Source organism: Hippopotamus amphibius, chromosome 3, assembly GCF_030028045.1.
Source record: "Hippopotamus amphibius kiboko isolate mHipAmp2 chromosome 3, mHipAmp2.hap2, whole genome shotgun sequence".
Classification (NCBI taxonomy): Eukaryota; Metazoa; Chordata; class Mammalia; order Artiodactyla; family Hippopotamidae; genus Hippopotamus; species Hippopotamus amphibius.
In genome coordinates, this window is record NC_080188.1 from 142,610,567 (window position 1) to 142,637,065 (window position 26,499).

The window sequence follows — 26,499 nt, forward strand, 5'->3', positions numbered from 1 at the left end:
AATCTAAAACTACAAAACTCCTAAACTGATCAATTATACTGTATTAAAATTAAGAACAAGTCATAAACTGGGAAAATATTTGCAAATCATCTATCTAATAAAAAACCTGTATCCAGAATACATTAAGAACTCTTAAACTCAATAATAAGAAAGCAAACAACCCAGTAAAGAAAATAATAAGCAGAAGAGGTAAACAGGGAGTTCCCGAGTGGTCTAGCAGTTAGGATTCGGTGCTTTCACTGCCATGGCTGGGGTTCAATCCCTGGTCGGGGAACTGGGATCCCACAAGCTGCACGGTGCAGCCAAAAAAAAAAAAAAAAAAAAAGAAGAAGAAGAAGAGGTGAATAAATACCTCACCAAAGACAATTCAGGAATGGCAAATAAGCATGTGATAGAGGTCCAACATCATTAGCCATTAGAGAAATAAAACTAAAACCACAATGTAATACCACTACACGCCTATTAGATAGCCAGATGAGGATTGACCATACCAGATGTTGGCAAGGATGTGGGAAAACTAGAACTCCCTGGTGGGGAATGTAAAATAAAACAATCATTTGGAAAACAGTCTGGCAGCTGCTTAAAAGGTTAACATACATCTACCATATGAACCAACCATTCCACTCCTAAGTATTTACTCAAGAGAAATAAAAGCATATGTCCATACAAAGATGTATACCCAAAATATTCATCGTGGCTTGATAATGGAGTAACTGGAAGCAACCCAAGTGTCCATCAATAGATGAATGGATAAGGAGCGATATAACTAGACTAGAACTGACTATTAATAAACACAGCAAAATGCACGAATCTCAAAATAATTATCCTGAGCAAATTCAGATAAAAAGAGTACATACTGGATGACTCCATTTATCCTAGATTCTAAAAATACAACTAATTTGTAGTGAAAGAAACCAGACTCACTAGCAGTTCCCTGAGGATGTGGAGGGAGGCAAGAAGGAAAGGATTACAAAAGGACACGAGGAAACTTTTCGGGGATGGATATGCTCATTATCTTGATTACAGAGATGGTTTCAGAGATGAACACATTGTCAAAACATCAAATTGTATACCTGAAATATGTGCAGCTTATTATATCTCAGTTATACTTCAATAAAGATGTTTTTCAAAAACCCAGTGATGGGACTCCCCCCGCGGTCCAGTGTTTAAGACTCCTCACTTCCACTGTAGGGGGCCTGGGTTCACTCTCTGGTGGGGTAACTAAGATCCCACATACTGTGCAGCATGGCCAAAGTAATACATAAATAAAAAATAAAAACCTTGGTGATGGACGAAAGATACACTGTGTCAAGATGCACTGAAATCCTGTTGAGACCTTTTTTGTTACCCTCATATCAACCTTTCGTGGCTGAGATCAAAGAAGAGAAACAAGAAGAATTTGGGTAAAGCAAATGTAGGTTGGAGAGATATAATTTAGCTAATCCTTAACAGTATTAAAAAATTCTAAGCTCTGAAAAGAAAATGTCTACAAAGAATCCCAAAGATACCTGCTAAAATTCATATGCAATAGCAAGAGCATTAATACATCATTAATCGCTCAAAGTGGTGACAGCAGCAAATAAAATCACACAAAAAACAAACATGTCCTCAAATCTGCTCAGCATTTGTTTTGTTCTGAATTTGTGGTATATTCAGCATTTGACTCCTTTCAACAGCCACAGAGATCATTAAAATTAATTGTTTTGATGAAATAAATTTAAAATAAGACCTTTAAAATGGGCCATCTTTAATAACCCACTGAATAAAAAAGTAACAGTGAATGAGATTTAAAGGTTAAAAAAGCAGTATCACTGTGGTCCATACACAGCACGGGTAATAACGATCACTTACGCCATTCTCCTTTCTTCGATGTTCACCCGGAACTTTTACACCATTTCTCTTTAAACTTGGATCCTGAGACCTTGGTCCGCTCACTAAGCACAAAATTCAAAAAGTATGCATTAACACTAGAGGTGACACATATTTTAAGTACCGGTTCATTCCTGAATTCTGTTGTTAACGCCTTCTGATATTTTCAGTTGAAAATATACTTAAAATACTTTCTACTAGCAATGAAGTTAAGGTCTCATAATTCAGCCTGTTCTAGAAAGCCTTACCTGGAATAGTCAGCACTAGAAAATGTCACGTGCTAACCATTCCCTAGGAAAGCTGCATGAGTCAGATGCCAAAGGAGGAAAAATTAAGAAAATAAATGTACTTCTGATTATAGGTCATTCATACCATTTGCTTACAGTGGCTCCTCCCAGTTCTGTTCAGCTACTCAGTAGTGAAACTGAGAATAGTTTCATTGAAAGAAATAAGTGAAAATTAAATCAATCTATCCCTGTACTCACTAAAGTGTTTGTAACTTACACGGGAAGGAAGCAATTGAAAACAGAACAAGTGCCGTTTCAAATATTTGGTCATTTTGTGGTAATTCCTAAGTACCACCAAGTACTTCCCCATTTATTTAAGTAAAAAATTTCCATTTTCTTCGTTTGGGAGAGTACTAACTGGAAAACACTGTGTATTCTGCTTTTTTGGCTAAAAAAGAATTTTTCAAGCCCAAATATATGGGTCTCTCAGTACCGCTTAATACATCATGAAGGGAAAATAAGTCTTAAACTGGTAAATTATAAGAAATAAACAGTATCAAAGAGAATTTCTTAAATATACAAAACTAGCTTATACCTCTACTTCCCAGAAGTTAGAAAAAAAAATATCTCCTGAGAAGTTTTAGATTAAAAATTCTTTTGAATCAAGTATCTATTGTACCTGCCTGGAAGCTCTGAACAAATTTTCACAGCAGTAAATAAATACATCTATCCTCAGAGCCAGGATACTATCACACTTATACCTAACTCCAACGAGTTAGCTTTACTTTTAAATACTGTTCAGTTCTCTGACAAAATCGCTCAGGTAACCTGTCACAATATTTCTGGAAGAAAAAAAAAATCTATCATTTAGGAATAATTGCTTTCTTTGCCACCTCAAGAGAGAGCACTCCACCAGTTTCTCCCTGGCATGCTCAGTTAACATAATCAGAGTAAAAAGCAAAAGCTTAAAAAAAGAAAAAAATGTCACATACATTCTGGGTCACAGGTCCTAGTTAAACTGGAAAAAGAATGCAGCAATAGTCTCCAAATCTGTAATCTAGACGTCTACACCACAAAGGGTGACACTGAACAGCAATCCTGTTTTATCCCAGTTTAGACACTATGTGGCACTGGTGTTTTGCAACAATGTGAAAACAGCACCTTTATCTTCAGATTATATTTCTCACATTACAGACACACTGAAACTGCATATTGCCCTATTGAGAGGCTATTTAATAATTTACCTGGTACTATAGAGGAAGATATTTGAACTGGTAGATGAACGGGGAAAATTCAGCTAATTTATTAAAAGAAGATGTATGCAGTAATGCAAATAAAGAACAAAATAAAAATAAGATGCAGATGCCAACTTAAAACCACAAAAAAGAAGGAGGCTTTGGAGGGGGAAAATGCATGCTTATTTAAAATAAAATTACAGACACCAGTGATGCTGAAAGCCCTGTGAGCCAGCCCAGCTAAGGTGACTCAGGTTCTACTCCTGGCTCTGCCTCTAGGTGTGTGGCCTCTGACAAGTCATTTAACCCCAAGTATCAGCCTTTCTCATCTGTAGAGTGAAAGAGGCCAGACTAAGTCAATTCTGGGGTCCCCCACACTTTGATAATGTCAAATTGCTGTGTACCATGTGAACACTTGTACTAAAGGAATAAAACTGAGATTCTATGACATCTAATAATTAACCTCTGTTATCGACATTCTTAATCCCCAAGAATTATACACTGAAGTCACAAACCCTCAACTTTCCATTTTAAAAGTTCCAACACTTTTAGAAACGCCTAGTAATCCTGCTCCGACCAGTGGTTTCCCACTGAGAACAAAGCTTCCCCACAGATCTCAGACTTGAAACTGCCTTTTCTCCCACATCCTACGAGACCTCCAGGGTCACAGGGATGGCTGTGTCCCCAATGTCTAGGGCTGCTTTCAGCCCACGATTTCTCCACCTTCATGTGTTACCCTCTACCCTCTCCTATTGTCATCTATAAACTCTGGTCACAACCCTCAGTCACCGCAGATGTGACCACGTGACCCCCCTTGTTCTCCCCACCCTAAGTCCTGCCTTCATTCTGGACGACCTCAGTATCCTCTCAGATCCATGGCTTCTTGTCTCCTAACTGAGGCTCATTTCATGGCCCAAGGCAGGACCACATCATTTAGAAGTGCATTACCCCTGAAATCTTAAATTCAAACTTTCTACTTTTTGACAATAATTCCCTCTCACTGCACCTGTTCATGAATCTGAGACCTGCAGTTTCTTAGCACTGCTCTGCTCTTTCCCTGCAGCCCCTCCACACCTTCACTTTGTCCCCTTCCAGCTTAGAGGCCATCTCACCAATATCTACTTCTTCCCTATCCCACTGACTCCACTTGAACCGGTTTGGCCTAACCCTAACCCTAACCCTCAACATTGGGTCAATGTAACCCTCTGGGCTGCAGAGCATCACTGGCACCCATGGTCTCCTGGTCTCTAGTCTCAACTGGCCTCCAGGGGCCCCAGCACCCTGGTCCCCTAGCAGTGCTCTCTCCTGTTCTCCACCTCGGCTCCAACCATCACTTTCTGATGGCTGTGCCTCCTAACTCAGAGAAAACATGTTTCAGATGAGAAGCCCCTCCCACTGCTCCCACAGGGAACACACATTTACCTGCCTCTGCACAGTTTCCCTTCTACCCAGCTAAAATGGAAGAGAGACCCTTCCCCACCGCCACACACACACTCCCCCATTCCCCCACCCCTTCCCCCATCTCCACCCCACAGATGACTGGCCCGTGAAGCATTCCCTCCTTCTTGTGTTTCAACCTCCTGCTCTACTGACTCCTTTCCTTCCTGTCTGCATTAAAAACCGTCATCAACAGAACTTCCCTGGTGGTGCAGTGGCTAAGAATCTGCCTGCCAATGCAGGGGACTCGGGTTCGATCCCTGGTCTGGGAAGATCCTACATGCCTCGGAGCAACCAAGCCCGTGCGCCGCAACCACTGAGCCCACAAGCTGCAACTACTGAAGCCCTCCCACTCTAGGGCCCACGTGCCACAACGAGAAGCCATCGCACTGAGAAGTCCAAGCACCGCAACAAGAGTAGCCTCTGCTCGCCACAACTAAAGAAAGTTCACACGCAGCAATGCAGACCCAACGCAGCCAAAAAAAAAAAAAAAAAACTGTCATCAAACTTTTCCCGTCCTCCAACAAAACAAAACAAAACAAACAGAACCACACACTTTTCTCCCCGCCCCCCAGCCAGGGCTTAGGAGATCGGTCTATCCTCACTGCTCCCACTTCCTTACCTCTCACTCACCCCTCAAATTACCTGGCTCCTGATCACGCGCCACCTCTCCCCCAGCTACTCCCGAGCATGAAATAAAAGTTCAAATCTTTGCTGTGACTGACAGGATGCTACCTACCAAGGTCCCTGCCAGGGGGGCGTTCATGGCGCAGGAAGAATCGAACTTCACTCCTCTGACTTCCAAACCGTTGCAGGACATCAAACATTCGCTCATTATCGGCAACTGGACGTTCTAAAAGAAACGAACAAATCATGCACAAATCATGTTATCTGCAGGTAAAAGAAAGACAAACATATCATTTACTGTCTATCCTTCATGCAAATCATGCATAATGAATACAGAAAATACGCAGTATCTTAGATCATTGTTTTTTTAAAGAGCCCTTAGAAAATGAAGTGTCACCAACTTTCCACCCCTATAATCAGGGTCAAAGCTGGGTGGAGGACTGGGGGGAGGACAGGATCCGGGCTGCTGGCAGGAGCTCAGGAGTCTAATTCAATGGCCCCTCACCAGCCACAGGCACGTCGTGGAGCTCTGCGGATTCCAAAGTTCCTGTCATCTATTCCATAGGACTGTCTCTGAGGTCCCTTCTAACTCTCATGGTTCTATGATTCTCTAAGTATACAAATGAAACATCAAAAAATAACTTTCTAAATAGCCTCATCTTACTATCAATTGGGTTTTTTTTTTTAATGACGATTTTACAAACTACGTTTTTAAAAAAGAAAAAATCATATACATGTATTTCCAAACAAAAGTCTGTTTACTGCCCTGAAAATATGCCTCTTTGGCCCTTCTTGCCAGTGAGACTGCCGGTTGTCAGAACTTTTCTAGAGACCAAAAAAACCAACCAACAAAAAACAGACATAGCTAAATACCCTAATAAATAGGAACTTTAGGAGAAACAATATATCTTTAGCTCCCCTCAAAAAATCTTCCAATCTTAAGGGATCTGGATATAAAAATCAAAAACACTGTTTGAGGATGCAACTGTTTAAAATCAAAGAACTTCAGAAATGTCAATATAATTTTTAATATAAGAATGTTGAAAGCCTAAGAAAACTCCATGCACTTATCAGTAATCAAAGATACTCTGTGAATACCTTAAATAAACAACACCAGCAAAGAACCCAGCTGCCAAGGGTTCAGCAGCCAATTCTGTGAACTAACCCCTGAACTTAATCTGCTCAGTTGCAACGAAGTACAGCTCTGGTTCTACTTACAGTAACAAGACATACTGAGTTGACACAGATACCCCTCCTTCTCTAAACAGGGGAAATTCTAAGACACCCCCACACGCACCCCAAAAGGAAACACCCACAGCTGTGCAGACACCCTCACAAAAGAAAACCTGAGCAGACCCCTCCACCTCCTCACAAAAAAACAAAACCAAGAACAAAAACAACATACACACTTCATTTCAAAAGAAATGCAGTGGGCTTCCTAGGTGGCGCAGTGGTTGAGAATCCACCTGCCAATGCAGGGGACACGGGTTCGATCCCTGCTCCAGGAAGATCCCACGTGCCACGGAGCAACTAAGCCTGTGCGCCACAACTACTGCGCCTATGCTCTTAAAAAAAAAAAAAGATGTAAGATCAAAAGAAATGCAGTGAAATCCCCAGGTTCCAGGAGCAAAGAGGGAATTCAAAGGAAGTGAAGTAACTTCCAGCCCATGCTGGGCTGGACCTTCTTACAAGGTTTAGGAGCCAAGATCCTGATGGCCTATGACAACAAAAAATCAGGCTTAGGCCAGCACGAGCTGAAATGCACTTCAAAGGGTCTCAAAGCCACCTACTCATCCCATGCTCTGACTGCACCAATCCCTTTGTCCTGGCATCCGTGTCTACGTGACTTCGGTCAAGCCATTCCTAGCACTGAGAACTGTCCCCAGGACCCTTTCCTCCTTCTGCAGGTGGAGCACATCTGTCTATCCCTGCAGTCATCACACTATATGATAAATGTACACTGATTCCTGCTTTTACTTGAACCCAGGACAGTTTCATGTCTCTATTCCTCACAATCAGGCACAGTGTCTAGCACATTCTGGGAACCCAAGAAATGTTCTCTCAGCAAATAAATGAGTGGGGAGGAAGGAAATGGAGATGGCAAACAGAAGCTACTTAGTTTAAAAGACTGTCAGTTAAAGGAAATGGGAAACTTGAGAAGCTAGCAAAGTGGAAGTAACATATTTACTATTTTTAAAATGGGGCACCTTGAGCACCTCAATACATAAGGCAAATGCTAACAACTATGAAAGAGGAAATGCAAGGCAGAAACAGAGACACAGATGTAGAGAAGAAACATTATGGACACCAAGTGGGGAAAGCGGGGAGGGTTGGGGGGGAATGAATTGGGAGATTGGGATACCAAATTGTACACTCTAAATATATGCTGTTTATTGTCTGTTAACTGTATCTCAATAAAAGTTCTAAAAAAATAAAAAATAAAAATAAAAATAAAATGGGGCACCTTGAACAATTTATAGCAAAAATAGGGGAGTTGAAAACATAACTACTGTTTCCTGTTGAGAGCTAACACTAAATGTTACGCTAACAGAGGCTATGCTAAGCCCCCTTAAAATGTCAACTCCTGGGAACCTCACACAATCCCATGCAATAGATTCAATTATTATCCCAATTCTGTAGGGAAAACACTTGAGGATTACAGAGATTAAGCATCCTGCCTGAAGTTATACAGCTAGTAAATGAAAGAGATAAGATTTTGATATCCAAGACACTGCTCGTAATCACACCATACAAACAACCCTCAAATGAACTATGAATTCACTGCAACCAATCAAAATCCCCAAAGAACTTTTCATGGAACCTTTCAAGGTAATTCTAAAACATATCCGAAAAAGAAAATACACAAGAATACTACAGGATAACAATGAAATAAGCACTTGCCTTATAGTTACCCAACCTATTATAAAACTATACTAATTAAAACTATTTGGTCCTATCATGAAAATAGAATAAAAAAATAAAAGTGACTACAGCTTATGGAAACATAACTTCACATGAGATACAACAAGAATATAAAGTGACATTTCACAGCAGTAAGGAAGAAACCAGCTATTCAATAAGACGCTTAAAAAATTTTGCTATCCACTTCGGAAAAAAATATTAGATCCCTAATTCACACTCGTCACAAAAATAAATGAGAAAGGAAAGGGGAAGGAAATGGAAGGGAGGGAAGGAAAAAACTATTAAACTTAATAGCACAAAATAATAGGAGAATATGTTTACAGCCTTGGAGTAAAGAAAGCATTTTTTTAAAATAACACACAAATTGGGACTTCACTCGTGGTCCAGTGGTTAAGAATCTGCCTTCCAACGCAGAGGATGCAGGTTCTATCCCTAGTCAGGGAACTAAGATCCCACATGCCACAAGGCAACTAAGCCCACGTGCTACAACTACAGAGCCCACACGCCACAACTCGAGAGAAGCACATGCACCCCCCTGCAACTAAGAGATGACACGGCCAAAAATAAATTAAATAAATAAATATTTAACATAAATAATACACAAATAGGCCTGAGGTCCAGAATAGTATTTTTTTAAACACCTACAAATCAAGAAGGAAAAAGGCAAAAACCAAAAGAAGCATGAACAAAAAGGCTATGAAGAAACAATTTTTTTATAAATGGAAACCAAAATGGCCAATAGACAAATGAAAAAATGGGCAACTTCAGCTATCAGCTTAGCAAAAATTAAAATATTATTGTATCATCTGTTGATGAGGGATACTTTTAGAAATAACTGGTAGAAGTGTGAGCTATAGATAGCCTTTGTTGAGGGAAATCTGGTGAAATATATTAAAATTTTAAATGTGTGAACCTTTGAGCAAGCAATGCCACTTCTTGGTATCTACCCTAGAGAAATGCTTGCACATGATCAAAAGGCTCCTACAAGGATTTCTACCGCAGCATTTATAAAAACTAGAGAATTAACTGAAACGTTTGTGAATAAACAAATGGTGTGATCAACTACAGTTTGTGCACGGTACTATGGAAAATTATGATTATTAAAAATGATGGTGTAGATTCACACATGCTAATCTGAAAAAACCTCCAAGCTATGTCATAAGGTAAAACAGTAAACTGCAGATGTTGCCATGTATAACACTGTTACATAGAGAAAAAACAGAGACGACACAAAACTATTTCTATAGTTACTTATAAATGCAGAGAGAACGTCTGAAAAGCTACCTGCTAAAATCATAAGCAATTACACATCAAGCGACACAGGATGGGCTTGGAGGAGAGATTTCCATTCTATCTATATTATTTCCTCTCTCACAAAAAAACACATTCAGGTGTTATCTCTTTTTTTAATTAAAAAAGAAGAAAGAAAATCTTTTAAACATCATCATCACATAGTAAAGGCTACTGAACTCAAGTGAGCAAGACACTAGGGAGGAAAGGGAATCAGTGGAATCAAGAGTTTCAAGGCAGACAGTGAGCCTTGGCAAACAGAAAGAACACTTCTTTAAGAAAATCAAGGGACTCCCCTGGTGGCGCAGTGGTTGGGGGCCCACCTGCCAATGCAGGGGACACAGGTTCGAGCCCTGGCTCTGGGAAGATTCCACATGCCTCAGAGCAACTAAGTCCGTGCGCCACAACTATTGAGCCTGTGCTCTAGAGCTGGCAAGCCACAACTTCTGAGTCCATGTACTAGAACTACTGAAGCTGACGTGCCTAGAGCCCATGCTCTGCAACAAGAGAAGCGACCACAATGAGAGGCCCACGCACCACAGTGAAGAGTAGCCCCTGCTCGTCACAACTAGAGAAAAGCCTGCATGCAGCAATGACGACCCAACACAGTCAATAAATAAATTTATTTTAAAAAAGGAAAGAAAAGGAAATCAGGAAGAAGCATAGGCACATGTTCAGAGAAATCTGAGGTAAGTACAGAGGAAGGAAATTAAGGAAGCTCACAATGTGTGGTTACAATTAATTTGGGAGAGTAATTTGCAGAATGCAAGGAGGCCACCAGAGCAGTTAGAAGCTCATTTATGCATTCAGTAAATGCTCACTGAGCGCTCCCCCGAGCTGAGGTACAGCAAGAAACAAAACAAGCAGGTCTCTACTCTTAGGGAGTTTACATTCTCGTGCATGTGTGTGTGAGGCTAGGGGATTAGAGAGGCAACAGACGAATAAACACACACACAAAACAGACACATCTCATGCAGAGGATCAAATCAGGATGACATCATAGAGAACCTCGTGGCTGCTTTAGTAGGAAGCTCAGGAGAAGCATCTCCGAGGAGGCAATGTTTAAGCTGCAATCCAAATGACCAGAAGGAACCGGCAATGACATAACCTGGAGACAGAGCAATGGAGGCAATGGGAACAGCTGGTGCCAATGGCTGGAAGGTGGGAAAGAGCTTTGTTTACCCAGGAACAAAAAAAAAAGCTGCAGGAGGCAGGCAAGGAGGAAAATGGTACCAGATGACATCAAAGACCTCACAATCTAAGATTAAGACTTTGGATTTTATTTGAAGCAGAAGAGAAAGCCACTAAAGAGTTTAAACAGGAAAGTCAAACTTTCGAATTTTCATTTTAAAAGGATCACTTGGGCTTCTCTATGGGAATGGTCTAATCTAGCTCCTACGTGAAGTAAGCAACTCAGGGAGAGTGAAGAAGACCTTCCTGAACACCCAGCTGTAGGAAAGTCAACCTGATGAATAAGAGGACTTGCCTGGGAAGCAGTGGGCCCTCAGCTGATCACACACTGTGAATGGTATGAAGGCAATGAACACAGTGGGAAACTTGCGCTGGGACACTACACCCCCAGGGGAGAAAAAGGAAACAGTGGGAGTTCACCCAGGCTGCACAGGAACAAAGCAGAAATCATGAAAAATTACTCCCACATCTACAAACTCCTAAGGGGGCAAAAAGAAACCAGGCTGTCCCATTTCAGGACTCCAAAGAACTAAGTGAGGGGTTGATTTCAAGGCTTAAAATAATGCCTATGATTTCACCTCTGCCTCCTGCCACCACAGTAACTCAACACCAAAGAGCCTTCCCTAAAAAGCTACAAAAACTCAGAGAGGGCAAAACAATCAGCACACCTCAAATTCCTAATTAAGTGAAGCCCAAGCACACAAAAACAAACTTGTGAGTACTATACATTTTACCATGACACACCAGAAGCTTCCACCCCATGTACCAGCTGCCTCTCCTTTGACCTTTTATACTGTAGCATGTATGGTGCGTTGCAGAGAAAGAAAATAGCAAGAAGACTTTGTAGGCTGCAACAAAACTGGACTGAAAACACTACCTCTGAAGGAAATCCTATTCTCCAGTTTCTCTGATGATAAATACATACATTGCCGTTTCCAAAACCGATAATAAAAAAAGACAGCATGACTGAAGCACACATACCGGAGCCACACCACACTTCAGCCAGGTGGCAATCGCTCTCGCCAGGTTCTTTGCAAAGATCCACCACATCTCTGCAGATGGTTTCCGGAGTAACTGGGACTTCCGTGAAGTGCTGCTCATTGTTGCTGAGGTACACGGTAAGAAACATCTGAAAACAAAAGGAGAAACAAAACAGTTTTCAGTACTGTCTACACTGGTCACTTTTACTCACCTCGAATTCCTTTCCCCAGATGGTCTCAGTCAAAGCACAAATGCACAACAGGACCGTCTGGCTGTCCTCTGGCCTGAGGGAAGGAGGGACCTGGACCTTGGCCAATAGATGCCCACCCCCTCCTCAACCAGCAGTGTCTGCAAGCCCTTGGGGATCCCTGGAGCACAGTCAAATCAGTGCACACAAGAGGTCATATTAAATTTTTCTCTGGGAATTCCCTGGCGGTCCAGTGGTTAAGACTCCATGTTTCCAATGTAGAGGACTCCGGTTATCCCTGGTTGGGGATCCCACATGCCACGTGGCACAGCTAAAAAAAAAGTCCTCCTCTGACATTTTATTCATGTTATTTGTTTACCAAATACTTATGTAGTTCTTAGTATGATGTACCAGACCCACACTACAAATAGAACTTATCAGTCCTGTGAAGATGATCAGGGGATGATGTTCTCTCACACACACTCTTACACACACACACTCTCAGGCAAAGCCTCTCTGGGGAAGGATACACTAGAACAAAACGAGTTGCTTCTGAAGGTGGGGATGGGACAAACAGGACAGAACTCGGAGGGGAACCTAATATTTATACCACACAAATATATTGCCTGTTCAAAAAATTATATTTTTAAACCTAGATGTTTTAATCAGATTAAATGCCTACTTTAAAGTGTACGTCTTCATCAATAAGGTGTAAGTAGAAATGAATGGCTGTTATGCTAAAACTGATATGACCTTGTATATAAACATTCAGACCAGAAGATTTAGATCTAAAACTCAGTAACAATCTTTCTCCCAGTAAAAATAGACACTGCATCTTAAAAATACTGTTACTGAAGAATTCAAGTTGGAAAAAAAATAAATAAAATGCATGACAGGGACTTCCCTGGTGGTGCAGTGGTTAAGAAACGGCCTGCCAATGCAGGGGACACGGGTTTGATCCCTGGTCCAGGAAGATCCCACATGACGAAGAGTAACTAAGCCCATGTGCCACAACTACTGAGCCTGCACTCTAGAGCCCGCAAGCCACAACTATTGAGCTGACGTGCCACAACTACTGAAGCCCAAGTGTCTAGGGCCCGTGCTCTGCAACAAGAGAAACCACTGCACTGAGAAGCCAGCACACCACAACGAAGAGTAGCCCTCACTCACCACAACTAGAGAAAGCCCACGCACAGCAACAAAGACCCAATGCAGCCAAATAAATATCACCACAACTAGAGAAAGCCCACGCACAGCAACAAAGACCCAATGCAGCCAAATAAATAAATAAGTAAATAATCAAAAAACAAAATAAAATAAAAATAAAAGGCATGACAATAAAGATAAATACAAGTTTTCACACCACAAAACCACAGACAAAAAAGTTGTTAATTCCCAGTACTGAAGAAGCTGAGTGAGTCCACAAACAGTTGATGGTGGCGATGCAAGTCAGCAAACCCCCATCTCGTTCACGACTCAGGGAAGACCTACTCCAGGCAGATTAGTGTGCATCCAGATTAAAAGCAAACAAACAAAACAACAAAAAACAAACAACTTGAAAGCATAATCCCACTGTGAGAATTCATTCTGTGAAAATAATTCCAATCAGGGACTTCCCTGGTGGCACAGTGGTTAAGAATCCACCTGCCAATGCAGGAAACACAGGTTCAATCTCTGGTCCAGGAAGATCCCACATGCCGTGGAGCAACTAAGCCCGTGTGCCACAACTACTGCACCCATACACTGCAATGACTGAAGCCCTCGAGCCTACAGCCCATGCTCCACAACAAGAGAAGCCACCACACTGAGAAGCCCACACACCACAACGAAGAGTAGCCCCTGCTTGCCACAACTAGAGAAAGCCCATGTGCAGCAACAAAGACCCAATGCAGCCAAAAAAAAAAAGAAAAGAATTCTAATCAAAGAAAGGGAATGCAAAGCCTGCGAAACATGAACTTCATAGGCCATTATACACTCTGTAAAAATAATTAACAAAACTATGCCAAACATTGGGGGAAACTGGGGTGTTAAGGCTATAACAAAGCAGTGAGTAGGATCTGCACGGCGATCACGATACAAGGACATCGCATGACAGCCACAGCGCCTGCCAACAGGCAGTCCCACAACTGCCCAACCTGCGTAAACCTCTCTGCCCATTACCCCAGAAGTTGAGAGCAGCAGTAGGCTCTTCTGGGGGGGGGGGGCAGAGCGCCTGATGGAAACTGGCTAAGACGGCAGACTGAGTGCCTCAAGGATCTGGTCCAAGTAAGGGGAGAAGACAGCATGTACAAGAGAAGGCTGGCCCCTGGGTCAGCAGTCTCGGCCCCTCCCGGCTTCCTAGCTCCTTCCTGCGCTAAAACAATGATTTCTTAAGGTAAGCCAAGTCTCCACTTCCTGCAACCAAAGCTTTTAACTCACATAAACATGTATAACATAGAAAGTAACCCCCAAAACTAGAAAACATCGAAGGGAACCCGTTAAGCTAGAGGGTAATCCAGAAAAAAGTTTCAGTGGATAATGCTGAAACAATAAAATATATAAAAACAAAACTAGAATTTGCCAGAATGAGCTCAGAAGCTTTCAAGCTAACTGTATCAGATTCTTCACATTCTGATAAACTGTGCTACATAAAGAGACATAGTTATAGGCCTCAACTTAGCCCACAAAGTAGCACGTCAACACTGTTACACAATATGAACACAGGTTTCCACCCTGTTGCTGCTCTAGATACATATACAGCACATTTAATGAGCGAGATAAATAACTTACTCTTTATTAAATAGTACTCCTCCTCTATCCTCCCTACCCACACCAAAACTCTCTGAAGTTCAACACTTCATAGTAACTGTTTTCACTGTAAATATGAGACTTAAAGGCACTTATTACAGAAATACTTACTATACAGCATATATACAAAACATACTATATCAACAACAAAAAAGGCTCACATAAGATAACAGCACCTTTATACTTCATCTCTTAGAGTCCTTTCACACACATTATCTCAGAAACTTACATCAACTCTCAGATAAGCAGAGCAGATATTACTTTCTCTTTATAAATGAAGCAAAAGACTCATTTATAAAGAGTCTTTATACTGGCTACTAAAATGGGAGGATCAGGGTACAATTCTGTTCTTCTTTACCCATCCTCTACTCTTTAAGCTGTTCCTTATAGCAGAATATTTTACAGCAGAAGAATATTGAGAAATGCTCTACTTAACCACTGCAACCAAACCTGACTAGAGATCTGGTCTTTTACTTTCTAGAAAACAACAGCTTCATTTACTTAAAAGTACAATTACAGGGAATTCCCTGGTGGTCCAGTGGTTAGGACTCTGAGCTTTCACTGCCCGGGGTGCAGGTTCAATTCCCAGTCAGGGAACTAAGACCCTTTAAGCCGTGCAGCGTGGTTAAAAAAAAAAAAAAAGAGTACAATTACAAATAAGAATGATGAAAAATGTGTTCTAAGATTGCTTTTCCCCCAAAACCCACAGGATTAGCACTGCTATGAGTGGTGAGTGCATGAAAGGACCCTGTTCCTGCCGTCACAAATGAAGACAGCTCTGTGGTGACTTTTCTAACTGTGCTGAGCACTTGGGGGTGTGCCAGCAATGTAACCTGCTGCTGACTCCCAGGTGGGAGATCTGGGTTCTAACCCCAGACTTGTTAATAATTATTAGGGAAGTAATGTCGCTTCCCTGAATCTCAGCCTCCTCGTCTTCAAAATAAGAGTTCCAAGTTCCCTAAGAGCTGCCATTTGGTTTGGATGTTTATTGGGTGTCACAGTAAGAGCCAACACCTTTACAAGAGTCTACAAGCTGGAAGTTAGCAATTCAGCCACGAAGTGAGGACCTGAATGAAGGCAGTGGTAAGGAGGACAGAGGAAAAAAGGATAGATTCAACAGAAATCTGGTGACTAAATGGGGGGGGGGGGGGGTCAGGGGGAGAAGGGCAGCACACAGGGGTGGGTGTGAACTGAACAATTCAGACTAAATTCAGGAGGAAAACCAGGGCTGCTCTGCTTTGTGACTGCAGTAGCAGTGGGGAGGGGTGGGGAGGGAGTTTTGTTTGGATGATCTCCACCTAGGATCTGCCCACCTCAACACCCATTCCCACTCCATCTCCAGTCCTCACCCTCCTTCTAAGCCTCTCCGCACTCTGCTCCGCCAACATCCTCCTTGCTGTCCACCCCCTGGAGCCTGTGCACTGACTGTTCCTGTTTGCAATGTTTTGGGGTCGAAACCTCCTCGGAGCTCTCCAGGTGGAATCTGAAACTGGCCCCAGGCACAGAGGGCAGGGAGAGACCAAAGGAGAAAGCAGCCCACTGCAGACTGGCAGGTGGCAATTCACTTAGCTAGGGAGCTTGCTTCCAAGACTTTGTCTTGGGGGCTGCAGGACAAGTAGACCCTCGACCCTCCCCCCGAATGTTAAAAGCATATGGAGAGGCTTTAACTGGGTTCAGTCTCCAGGCTGCGTCCTTGGGCAGCTTGAGCTTGGGATGGGCAGGCGGAGCGCACATTCCAAGGACAGGAAAGCAGGTGAATGGCCTCCAAGCGCCTGGGTCCAGCTTGCAGGTCATGCCTTCTTGATGACCTTCCCCGACAAATGTTCTTCCCTGTGTGCCAGCACGGCCTGCGCCCTCATCTTCCCGAGTCTTTATTCAAATGTTGCCTTCCCAGGAAGGCCGGCCCTGGCCATCTTGCCTAAAATCCTACCACCGCCCTCACACGTGCACCACACACACGCACTTCCCCGCCTTCTCTCTCTCCTTGGCACAGTGACCAACATATCATATATTATATTTATTTCACTTGCTTTTATTATCTGTTTTCCCTGCTAGAATGTAAGCTCCACGAAGTTCAGGGTTTTGTCTGTTCAACATGGTATCCTCAGCACCTTAAACTATGCCTGGTCTGTAAAAAGCACACAATAAGTACGCGTTTATGAATGACTGAATCCCGTAGCTGTTACTGCATGTGACAGACTCACCTCTGATTTATTTTCACAGTAAGTGTTCCCTCAGGTACTGACAGATGGTAGAGCAGATAGCATACAGCAAAGGTATACATGCTGACAGAAATTACTGCCCTCTCCTCATTTCTGCAGCTTACATCATGCTATGTCATCCTACTTCTGTTTCAACATTATTTTCATTCATGAAAGATTTATAGGTTATCATTTTTTTTTTCTTGCCACACTGCGAGGCTTGTGGGATTTTAGTTCCCCAACCAGGGATTGAACCCGGGCCCTCGGCACTGAGAGCACTGAGCCCTAACCACTGGACTGCCAGGGAATTCCCTACAGGCCATCTATGTTACGGTTTAAGTTCTAATGTAGAAATAATCTTTACTAAATAGTTATTACAGCACATGGCATAAAATTCAAGAAAGAGAGAAAGGAAGCGAAAGAGTGCATGCTGTGTGGAGAGGACACAGCAGCCCAGAAGAATATATACCCCACCCTGGCTCCCTCCTTCCTGCATTACGGATCCTACCACTCCCCACTGGACAAGCCCAACTAGAAGTTGACGGCAAGGCAGGCCATTCATGCGGTTTACAGAAGTCAACTTCCTGGGGCACAAAGCAGGGTGGAGACAGGCCAGCAAAAGACGCTTCTCCTCTCCACACTCAGACTCAATTACTTCAACTTCTACGTGGTGAGAGAGGGCCCCTGAGCCACAATCTAAACAGAATGGATCACGAGGTCTAGGAAAAGAATATTACAAGCAGAGGGAACAGCAAATGTAAAGGCCCCGAAGAGGAATCAAGTTTGTCACATTTGTGGAAGAGGAAGGTCACTGCAGAGAGAGCAAGACGAAAGGATTATAGGAGATTAATTCAAAGAGGCCAGATGATGAGAGTCCACACAGGCCACTGGTCCTCAAGCTGTGGTGCGGACAGAGGGTTGTTAACTACACATGGCTGGGCCCCACCCTCAGAGTTTGTGATTCAGTAGATCTAGGATGGGGACTGAGACTCTGCATGTCTACAAGCTGCCGTGTGGTGCTGATACTGCCGCCATGGAAACCACAAGCTGAGAACCATTGTTCAAAGGCCAGAACAAGGAATTTGGATTTTAATCTAAGAGACCACTGGAGGCAAATCATTAGAGACAAAAAGTAGATTAGGGGTTGCCAGGGCTGGGGGAGTGACTGCTAACAGGTACAGGGCTTCTTTTGGGGGCAATGAGAATGTTCTGGAATTAGTGGTGATGGCTGTACCACCTTGCAGACACACTAAAAACCACTGAATTGGATACTTCAAAATGGTAGTATGTAAATCATATTTCAATTAAAAAAGTATTATTGGAGGATTCTGAACAGGGTATTGAAGTCATTTTTATGTCATTTTTTAAAAAAATCACTCTGGCTACTATATGAATAGAGTACAAAGAGGCAGGCATGGAAGACCAATTAAGAGGAAATGTAGCACATAAAATGAGATACCATGGGGCTTCCCTGGCGGTCCAGCGTTTAAGACTTCGAGCTTCCAATGCAGGGGGTGCGGATTCCACCCCTGGTTGGAGAGCTAAGACCCCACATGCCTTGTGGCCAAAAAACCAAAACATAAAACAGAAGCAATATTGTAACAAATTCAATACAGACTTACAAAAATGGTTAAAGAAAGAGAGAGAGAGAGAGAGAGATAATGATAGCACAGACTGCAGGTAACAGCAAAAGTGGTAAAAAATGGCTGAATTGGGGTTATATTTTGAAGACTTGCTTGATGGACAGAATGTGGGATGCGAAGGTAGAGAGAAATTGAACCTGGTGTACCCCCAAAAAAATAAAAAAATTTAAAAAAAAGAACAAAAATAAATAAATAAATAAATAAATAAATAAATAAATAAAAAGAGTGAATGTGGATTTGGTGTCTAAGCAACGGAGTAAACAGCGGTGTGATTTACTGAGATGAGGAAGGAGGAACAGGCTGGGGAAGGGCCCACAGGACAGAGGCCTCGTCCAGAAGCCCCAGAGAGGACAAGACTCCAACAAAGGATTGGGAAAGATGGAATCATAAAAAAACAGACAGATCGAGGGAGGGTGGGGGGGGGAGTCTAGGGAGGGAGGGAATACGGGGATATGTGTATAAAAACAGATGATTGAACTTGGAGTACCCCCAAAAAAAGAATAAATAAATAAATAAAATTTAAAAAAAAATAAAGTTATTAGCATGAAGGCCAAAAAAAAAAAAAAAGACAGAAACCCAAAGGAGTGTGGAGTACCAGAGACCAAGTAAAGACAGTGTTTCAACTAAGTCAAATGAAGCTTAGAGATCTCAGAAATGAGGGCTGAGGACTGGTCCCCAGGCTCAGCAAGACAGGTTGCTGGGTGCCTTGACCATCGCTGTCTGAGGAATGAGGTCGAAGGGCTGGCTGGGACAGGCTGCAAACCTGAGGGAAGGACTCAGAGACTCATAACAGAAAGATGGAGAAAACGGAGCCACAGATAGAAGAAGACAGAGTAAAAGGGGTGCTTTGTCTCTTCTTTATTTCAACATGGAGTTTTCACGGAACGTTTTAATGGATAGAATGATCCAGTCGAGGGGGGAAATGGTGGTGATGATGCTGAATTTGTATCTCTGGTCACTGCCTGTTCCCTAGACCAGTACTCACTGCCCAGCAGGGATCTGCATCTGGAGAACCCACAAACGTTTCGTGCTCAGCTTGGCCAAACCAGCACAGTCCCATTCGCACTTATTTTCTTTGCAATAGTGATTATTCTACTTTTTAAGTTACAAAGATGGTTTATCATGTTTGACACTCTCTTAATTGGACACCACGGCACGGTGACAACAATAGAGCTGGAAGAGGTGGCTTTGAGCCATGACTGTGTGACAGTTCATGTGCAGCTGAGGGCAGGTGTCTTCCCATCCACACCAGAGACAGGGTGGGGGAGAGGGACCACCGACCAGTCCCAACTGCTCCTGGTGGCCGTAATACCTTTAACTGCTACATTTGGCCCAGAAGATTCTGATTAGAACAAAAAGACATCACACCATTTGAAATAAACCTTTAAAACTCATTCCACCCATCTTTAAATTTATAGACATTAAGTAAGTCCCCAAGTTATAAAGATTAAATATCACTTGCATATATATATCACTTATAATTTAAAATCTTTTAATTATAGTCTGCCCACAATTACGGGCTTTACTGTGATAATTTATAACTATTTCAAATTTTATAGAGGAAGTGAAACAGGCATTTTCTCAATGAGTATTGATTTTCTTCTTCTTACTTTACTTGGAAGAGGAACAAAAAGGAAAAAAGATGTGGTTGCCAAGTAGGGGGTGGAGCTGGACAGACTGGGAGTTTGGGGTTAGTAGATGCAAACTATTACACTTAGAATGGATAAACAACGAGGTCCTACTGTATAGCACAGGGAACTATATCCAATATCCTAGGATAAACCATAATGGAAAAGAATATTAAAAAAGAGAATGTAAAGAAAAAAAGAAAAGAGAGTAAAAGAGAAAGTTGGTTAAACATAATATGGACACCAAGTGGGGAAAGCGGGGAGGGTTGGGGAGGAATGAATCGGGAGATTGGGATACCAAGTTGTACACTCTAAATATATGCAGTTTATTTTATGTTAACTGTATCTCAATAAAAGTTCTTTAAAAAAAAGAATGTAAAGAAAAAAGAAAAGAGAGTCAAAAGAGAGGGCTGGTTAAATTATATCATGTTGGGCTTCCCTGGTGGCACAGTGGTTGGGAATCTGCCTGCCAATGCAGGGGACACAGGTTCGAGCCCTGGTCTGGGAAGATCCCACATGCTGTGGAGCAACCAAGCCCGTGCGCCACAACTACTGAGCCTGCGCTCTAGAGCCTGCAAGCCACAGCTATTGAGCCTGTGTGCTGCAACTACTGGAGCGTGCACACATAGAGACCGTGCTCTGCAATAAGAGAAGGCACTGCAATGAGAAGCCCGCGCACGGCAACAGAGTAGCCGCTGCTTGATGCAACTAGAGAAAGCCCGCATGCAGCAACGAAGACCCAACGTAGCCAATAAAATTAAAATTAAAAAAATAAATAAACTTAATACAAAAGAATTTAAAAATTCAAAAAAATAAAAATTATATCATGTTAACCTGAGAAAAAGTAGTCACACATGTTCTTTGTATTGCTACTTTCCTTTTATCTTTGTTTCCAAAGTGCACTGTGCTACAAAAGATAAAAGCATTCTTCAAAATGTAATTTAATTCCCTAAAAAATAAAACAAAAACAAGATGGAGCTGTTTTTATTTCATTTTGATGAAGCAATTTTATCAGCACGTTGAAAACTTACTAAAGAAAGAAATTTTAACCTACTCTATCAACTAAGTCCTTCTGAAAGCAACAATTTTGGCCAAGAATTCATGATCTTTAAAGATAAAAAATAAAACTGCTAAATCGTAGTTTTCAGCACCTGATACCAAAACATTTTAGAAGGATAAAGCACAAAGAACAAAACTTCCAAAAATGTGTCAGTTATGTATTGTTTTGTTATAAAACAGTGTTCACCATATCATACTACACAAGTGGAAAAATATAATATGTCCATACATACATGTAATACATGTTAAAAACAAACAAACAAAAAGTCCTGGAATTAAATTCACCAAATTAACAGTAGTTATGCCTTGGTGATCAGATTATGAAATGAATTTTGGGGAGCTTATCTATGTTCAAATTTTCTAGAGTGAGTAAACATAACTTGGATAATAAAATTGATTTTTTAAGGAACTGATGAAACTAATAAGATAAACATAAAGTACCATTTTTATTTCCCAGGAACTTGCTGTGAGATATGCAAGGCAAGTATCTGTCTGACAGTGCTTTTCTAGGGCTACCATACTGCCTCAACTTTAGCCAGGGACTAAAAACAACCAACCAAGAAATATATCTTAAATGTCCTCTGCATTAGAATGGAACATTATTTGGCCATAAAAGGAATGAAGTACTGATGCATGTTACACATAGATGAACTCTGAGAACATTATGCTAAGTGATAGAAGCCAGACACAAAAAGAAATATTCAGAATATTCAAATCCATAGGGACAAAAAGTAGATTAAAGGTTACCAGGGGCTGGGGGGAGGGGGAATAGGGAGTGACTCTGTAGAATGGAGTCTCTCTCTGGGGTGATGAAAATGTTCTGGAATTAGTAGTGATAATCTCGTGAATATACTAAAAAAAAAAAAACCCACTGAATTATATACTGTGTAGGGTGAATTTTACGCTATGTGAATTATATCACAATTAAAAATGCCTACTACATACTTACTATGTGAGAGAGAGAAAAATCTCTTAAAAGAAATGAAATTTACTGATGAAAAGAACTAGAGAACAATTTATTACTGATTTACATGAGTGAGGCTGCAGGTAACATGGAAATTCAGAAAGGAGAAAGATGAATGTGCTCTGAGGTAAACAGATTTCAGCAAGGAGGCATAAATTAATGGAAAGCGTAAAGAAAGAAGAAGAAGAATCTATAGTAACCTTACTTCCAAAATGCAACCTTTTCCTGACACTTTAGAGTTTTTAAAACACCGTATTCTCAAGAAAATAGAGGTGACTTTCTTAGCTTCTTTCCCACATGGAAGCAAGGAAATTGGAGTGCCCCAGAGTTAAATCCCCTGGGAGCTGCTGGGAGAAAGCCGGTAATTCTCACTGACTCACAAAATGTGTTCCTGGGAACCTGTGACGTAAATTATTTTCACCATAAAGAGGGCAGCAATAATCAGATCAAAACAACACATGAGCCTTTACAGCTGCACGTGTGGCTATGAGACGAGAAAGTGCTGGAGCACCTGAAAATGCTCACAGTGCCTAGCGTGGATGGAACAGAGGAGATGGCTTTTCTTCCCTTAATACCAGGTGACATGCAGACATCAACTGTTAACTTCTTTCCAACTTGTAAATCAAGAACTTTTATCTTTTTATAGTATGAACCACAAGAAGAACAGACTAATCAATAACCAACAAGAGTCAAATCTAAAGCATACTTAAGAGCAGACGCTGTAACACACAGACCACATATGGCAATACAAATGGTAAAACATGGGGTGCTGGGGAGATAAATGTAAATTAAAGCAATGAAGCATCACTTTCGACTATAAAATTAGTCTTTTTTTAAGCTCTTTATTGGAATATAACTGCTTTACACTCTTGTACCAGTTTTTGAGGTATACCAAAGTGAATCAGCTGTATTTATACATATATTCCCATATCCCCTCCCTCCCGCCCTCCCTGTCCTGGCCCTCTAAGGCATCACTCATCATCAAGTTGATCTTCCTTTGTTATACAGCAACTTCCCACTAGCTATCTATTTTACAGCTGGCAGTGTATATATGTCTATGCTACACTCTCACTTCATCCCAGCTTCCCCTTCGCCCCCCACTCCCCACCCCAGCCCCGTGTCCTCAAGTCCATTCTCTACATCTACATCTCCACTCTTGCTTTGTCACTGGGTTCATCAGTACCATTTCCTCAGATTCCACATATATCAGTTAGCACACGGTATTTGTTTTTCTCTTTCTGGCTTACTTCGCTCTGTATGACAGTCTCTAGGTCTATCCACCTCATTACATTTAGTTCAATTTCATTCCTTTTCATGGCTGAGTAATATTCCATTGTATATATGTGTCACGTCTTCTTTATGCATTCATCTGTTTTTTTTTTATTTTTGGGGGGCTACACCAAGTTCAATCATCTGGTTTTATACACATATCCCCATATTCCGCCTCCCTCAACTTCCCCCCCACCCTCCCTCAAGTCCCCCCCACCCTCCCCATCCCAGTCCTCTAAGGCATCTTCCATCCTCGAGTTGAACTCCCTTTGTTATACAACAACTTCCCATTGGCTATCTATTTTACAGTTGGTACTATATATATGTCTGTGCTACTCTCTCGCTTCGTCTCAGCTTCCCCTTCACCCCCCGCCCCCCCCAAACCTCGAGTTCTCCAGTCCATTCTTTGCATCTGCGTCCTTGTTCTTGTCACCAAGTTCATCAGTACCATTTTTAGATTCCGTATATGTGAGTTAGCATACAGTATTTGTCTTTCTCTTTCTGACTTACTTCACTCTGTATGACAGACTCTAGGTCTATCCACCTCATTACATATAGCTCCATCTCATCCCTTTTTATAGCTGAATAATAGTCCATTGTATATATATGCCACATCTTTATCCATTCATTTGCTGATGGGCATTTAGGTTGATTCCATGTCCTGGCCAGTTTAAATAGTGCTGCAATGAACATTATGGTACATGTTTCTTTTTGCATTATGGTTTTCTCCAGATATATGCCCAGGAGTGGGATTACTGGGTCATATGGTAATTCCATTTTTAGTTTTTTAAGGAACCTCCAAACTGTTTTCCATAGTGCCTGTACCAGTTTACATTCCCCCCAACAGTGCTGGAGAGTTCCCTTTTCTCCACACCCTCTCCAACATTTATTGTTTCTAGATGTTTTGATGATGGCTATTCTGACCAGAGTGAGGTGATACCTCATTGTGGCTTTGACTTGCATTTCTCTAATGATTAGCGATGTTGAGCATCTTTTCATGTGTTTGTTAGCCATCTGCATGTCTTCTTTGGAGAAATGTCTATTGAGGTCTTCCACCCATTTGCGGATTGGGTTATCTGCTTTTTTGGTATTAAGCTGCATGAGCTGCTTGTATATTTTGGAGGTTAATCCTTTGTCCGTTGCTTCGTTGGCAAGTATTTTCTCCCATTCTGAGGGTTGTCTTCTTGTCTTCTTTATGGTTTCTTTCGCTGTGTAAAAGCTTTTAAGTTTCATGAGGTCCCATTTGTTTATTCTTGATTTTATTTCCATGATTCTAGGAGGTGGGTCAAAAAGGATCTTGCTTTGATTTATGTCATAGAGTGTCCTGCCTATGTTTTCCTCGAGGAGTTTTATAGTGTCTGACCTTACCTGTAGGTCTTTAATCCATTTTGAGTTCATTTTTGTGTGTGGTGTTAGGAAGTGTTCTAATTTCATTCTTTTACATGCTGCTGTCCAATTTTCCCAGCACCACTTATTGAAGAGGCTGTCTTTTTTCCATTGTGTATTCTTGCCTCCTTTGTCAAAGATAAGGTGCCCATATGTGCTTGGGTTTACCTCTGGGTTCTCAATTCTGTTCCATTGATCTACCTTTCTGTTTTTGTGCCAGTACCATACTGTCTTGATCACTGTGGCCTTATAGTATAGTTTGAAGTCAGGAAGCCTAATTCCACCAACTCCATCTTTCCTTCTCAAGATTGCTTTGGCTATTCAGGGTCACTTGCATTTCCATACAAATCGTAAGATTTCTTGTTATAGTTCTGTGAAAAATGCCATTGGTAATTTGATAGGGATTGTGTTGAATCTGTAAATTGTTTTGGGTAGTACAGTCATTTCTCACAATATTGATTCTTCCAATCCAAGAACATGCAATGTCCCTCCATCTGTTTGTGTTGTCTATGATTTCTTTCATCAGTGTCTTATAGTTTTCTGCATACAGGTCTTTTGCCTCCTTAGGCAGGTTTATTTCTAGGTGTTTGATTCTTTTTGTTGCAATAGTAAATGGGAGAGTTTCCTTAATTTCTCTTTCTGCTCTTCCGTTGTTCGTGTATAGGAATGCAAGAGATTTCTGTGCATTAATTTTATTTCCTGCTACTTTACTAAATTCATCAATTAGTGCTAGCAGTTTTCTGGTAGAATCTTTAGGGTTTTCTATGTATAATATCATGTCATCTGCAAAGAGTGACAATTTTCCTTCTTCTTTTCCAATTTGGATTCCTTTTATTTCGTTTTCTTCTCTGATTGCTGTGGCTAAAACGTCCAAAACTATGTTGAATAATAATGGTGAGAGTGGACACCCTTGTCTTGTTCCTGGTCTTAGAGGGAATGCTTTCAGTTTTTCACCATTCAGAATGATGTTGGCTGTTGGTTTGTCATATATGGCTTTTATTATGTTGAGGTAATTTCCTTCTATGCCCATTTTCTGGAGAGTTTTTATCATAAATGGATGTTGAATTTTGTCAAAAGCTTTTTCTGCATCTATTGAGATGATCATATGGTTTTTATTCTTCAATGTGTTAATACCACATTGATTGTTTTGCATATATTGAAAAATCTTTGCATTCCAGGGATAAACCCCCCTTTATCATGGTGTATAATCTTTTCAATGTGCTGTTGGATTCTGTTAACTAGTATTTTGTGGAGGACTTTTGCATCTATATTCATCACTGATATTGGCCTGTACTTTTCTTTTTTTGTAACATTTTTGCCTGGTTTTGGTATCAGGGTGATGGTGGCCTCACAGAATGAGTCTGGGAGTGTTCCTTCTTCTGCTATATCTTGGAAGAGTTTGAGAAGGATAGGTGTTAGCTCTTCTCGAAATGTTTGATAGAATTCGCCTGTGAAGCCATCTGGCCCTGGGCTTTTGTTTGTTGGGAGATTTTTAACCACAGTCTCAATTTTCCATACTTGTGATTGGTCTGTTCGTAGTTTCTATTTCTTCCTGGTTCAGTCTTGGACGATTGTGCTTTTCTAAGAACTTATCCA

At 41.4% G+C, this 26,499-nt stretch overlaps 1 protein-coding gene across 3 annotated transcripts in view; it reads right to left on the reverse strand.

Moving 5' to 3' along the window:
• The window catches only part of TP53BP2 (tumor protein p53 binding protein 2), a 68,287-nt gene that overhangs the window by 24,745 nt on the left and 17,043 nt on the right, over window positions 1–26,499 (reverse strand). For 2 of the 3 annotated variants that reach the window (XM_057727286.1, XM_057727287.1), the window contains exons 2-4: window positions 11,780–11,927; window positions 5,508–5,621; window positions 1,852–1,934 (exon numbers count right to left, since the gene is read on the reverse strand). In XM_057727286.1, the coding sequence (XP_057583269.1) occupies window positions 1,852–1,934; window positions 5,508–5,621; window positions 11,780–11,927 (345 nt within the window). Of the gene's footprint in view, window positions 1–1,280; window positions 1,370–1,851; window positions 1,935–5,507; window positions 5,622–11,779; window positions 11,928–26,499 lie in introns of those variants that run through there. The other variant, XM_057727288.1, reaches the window with a different exon arrangement.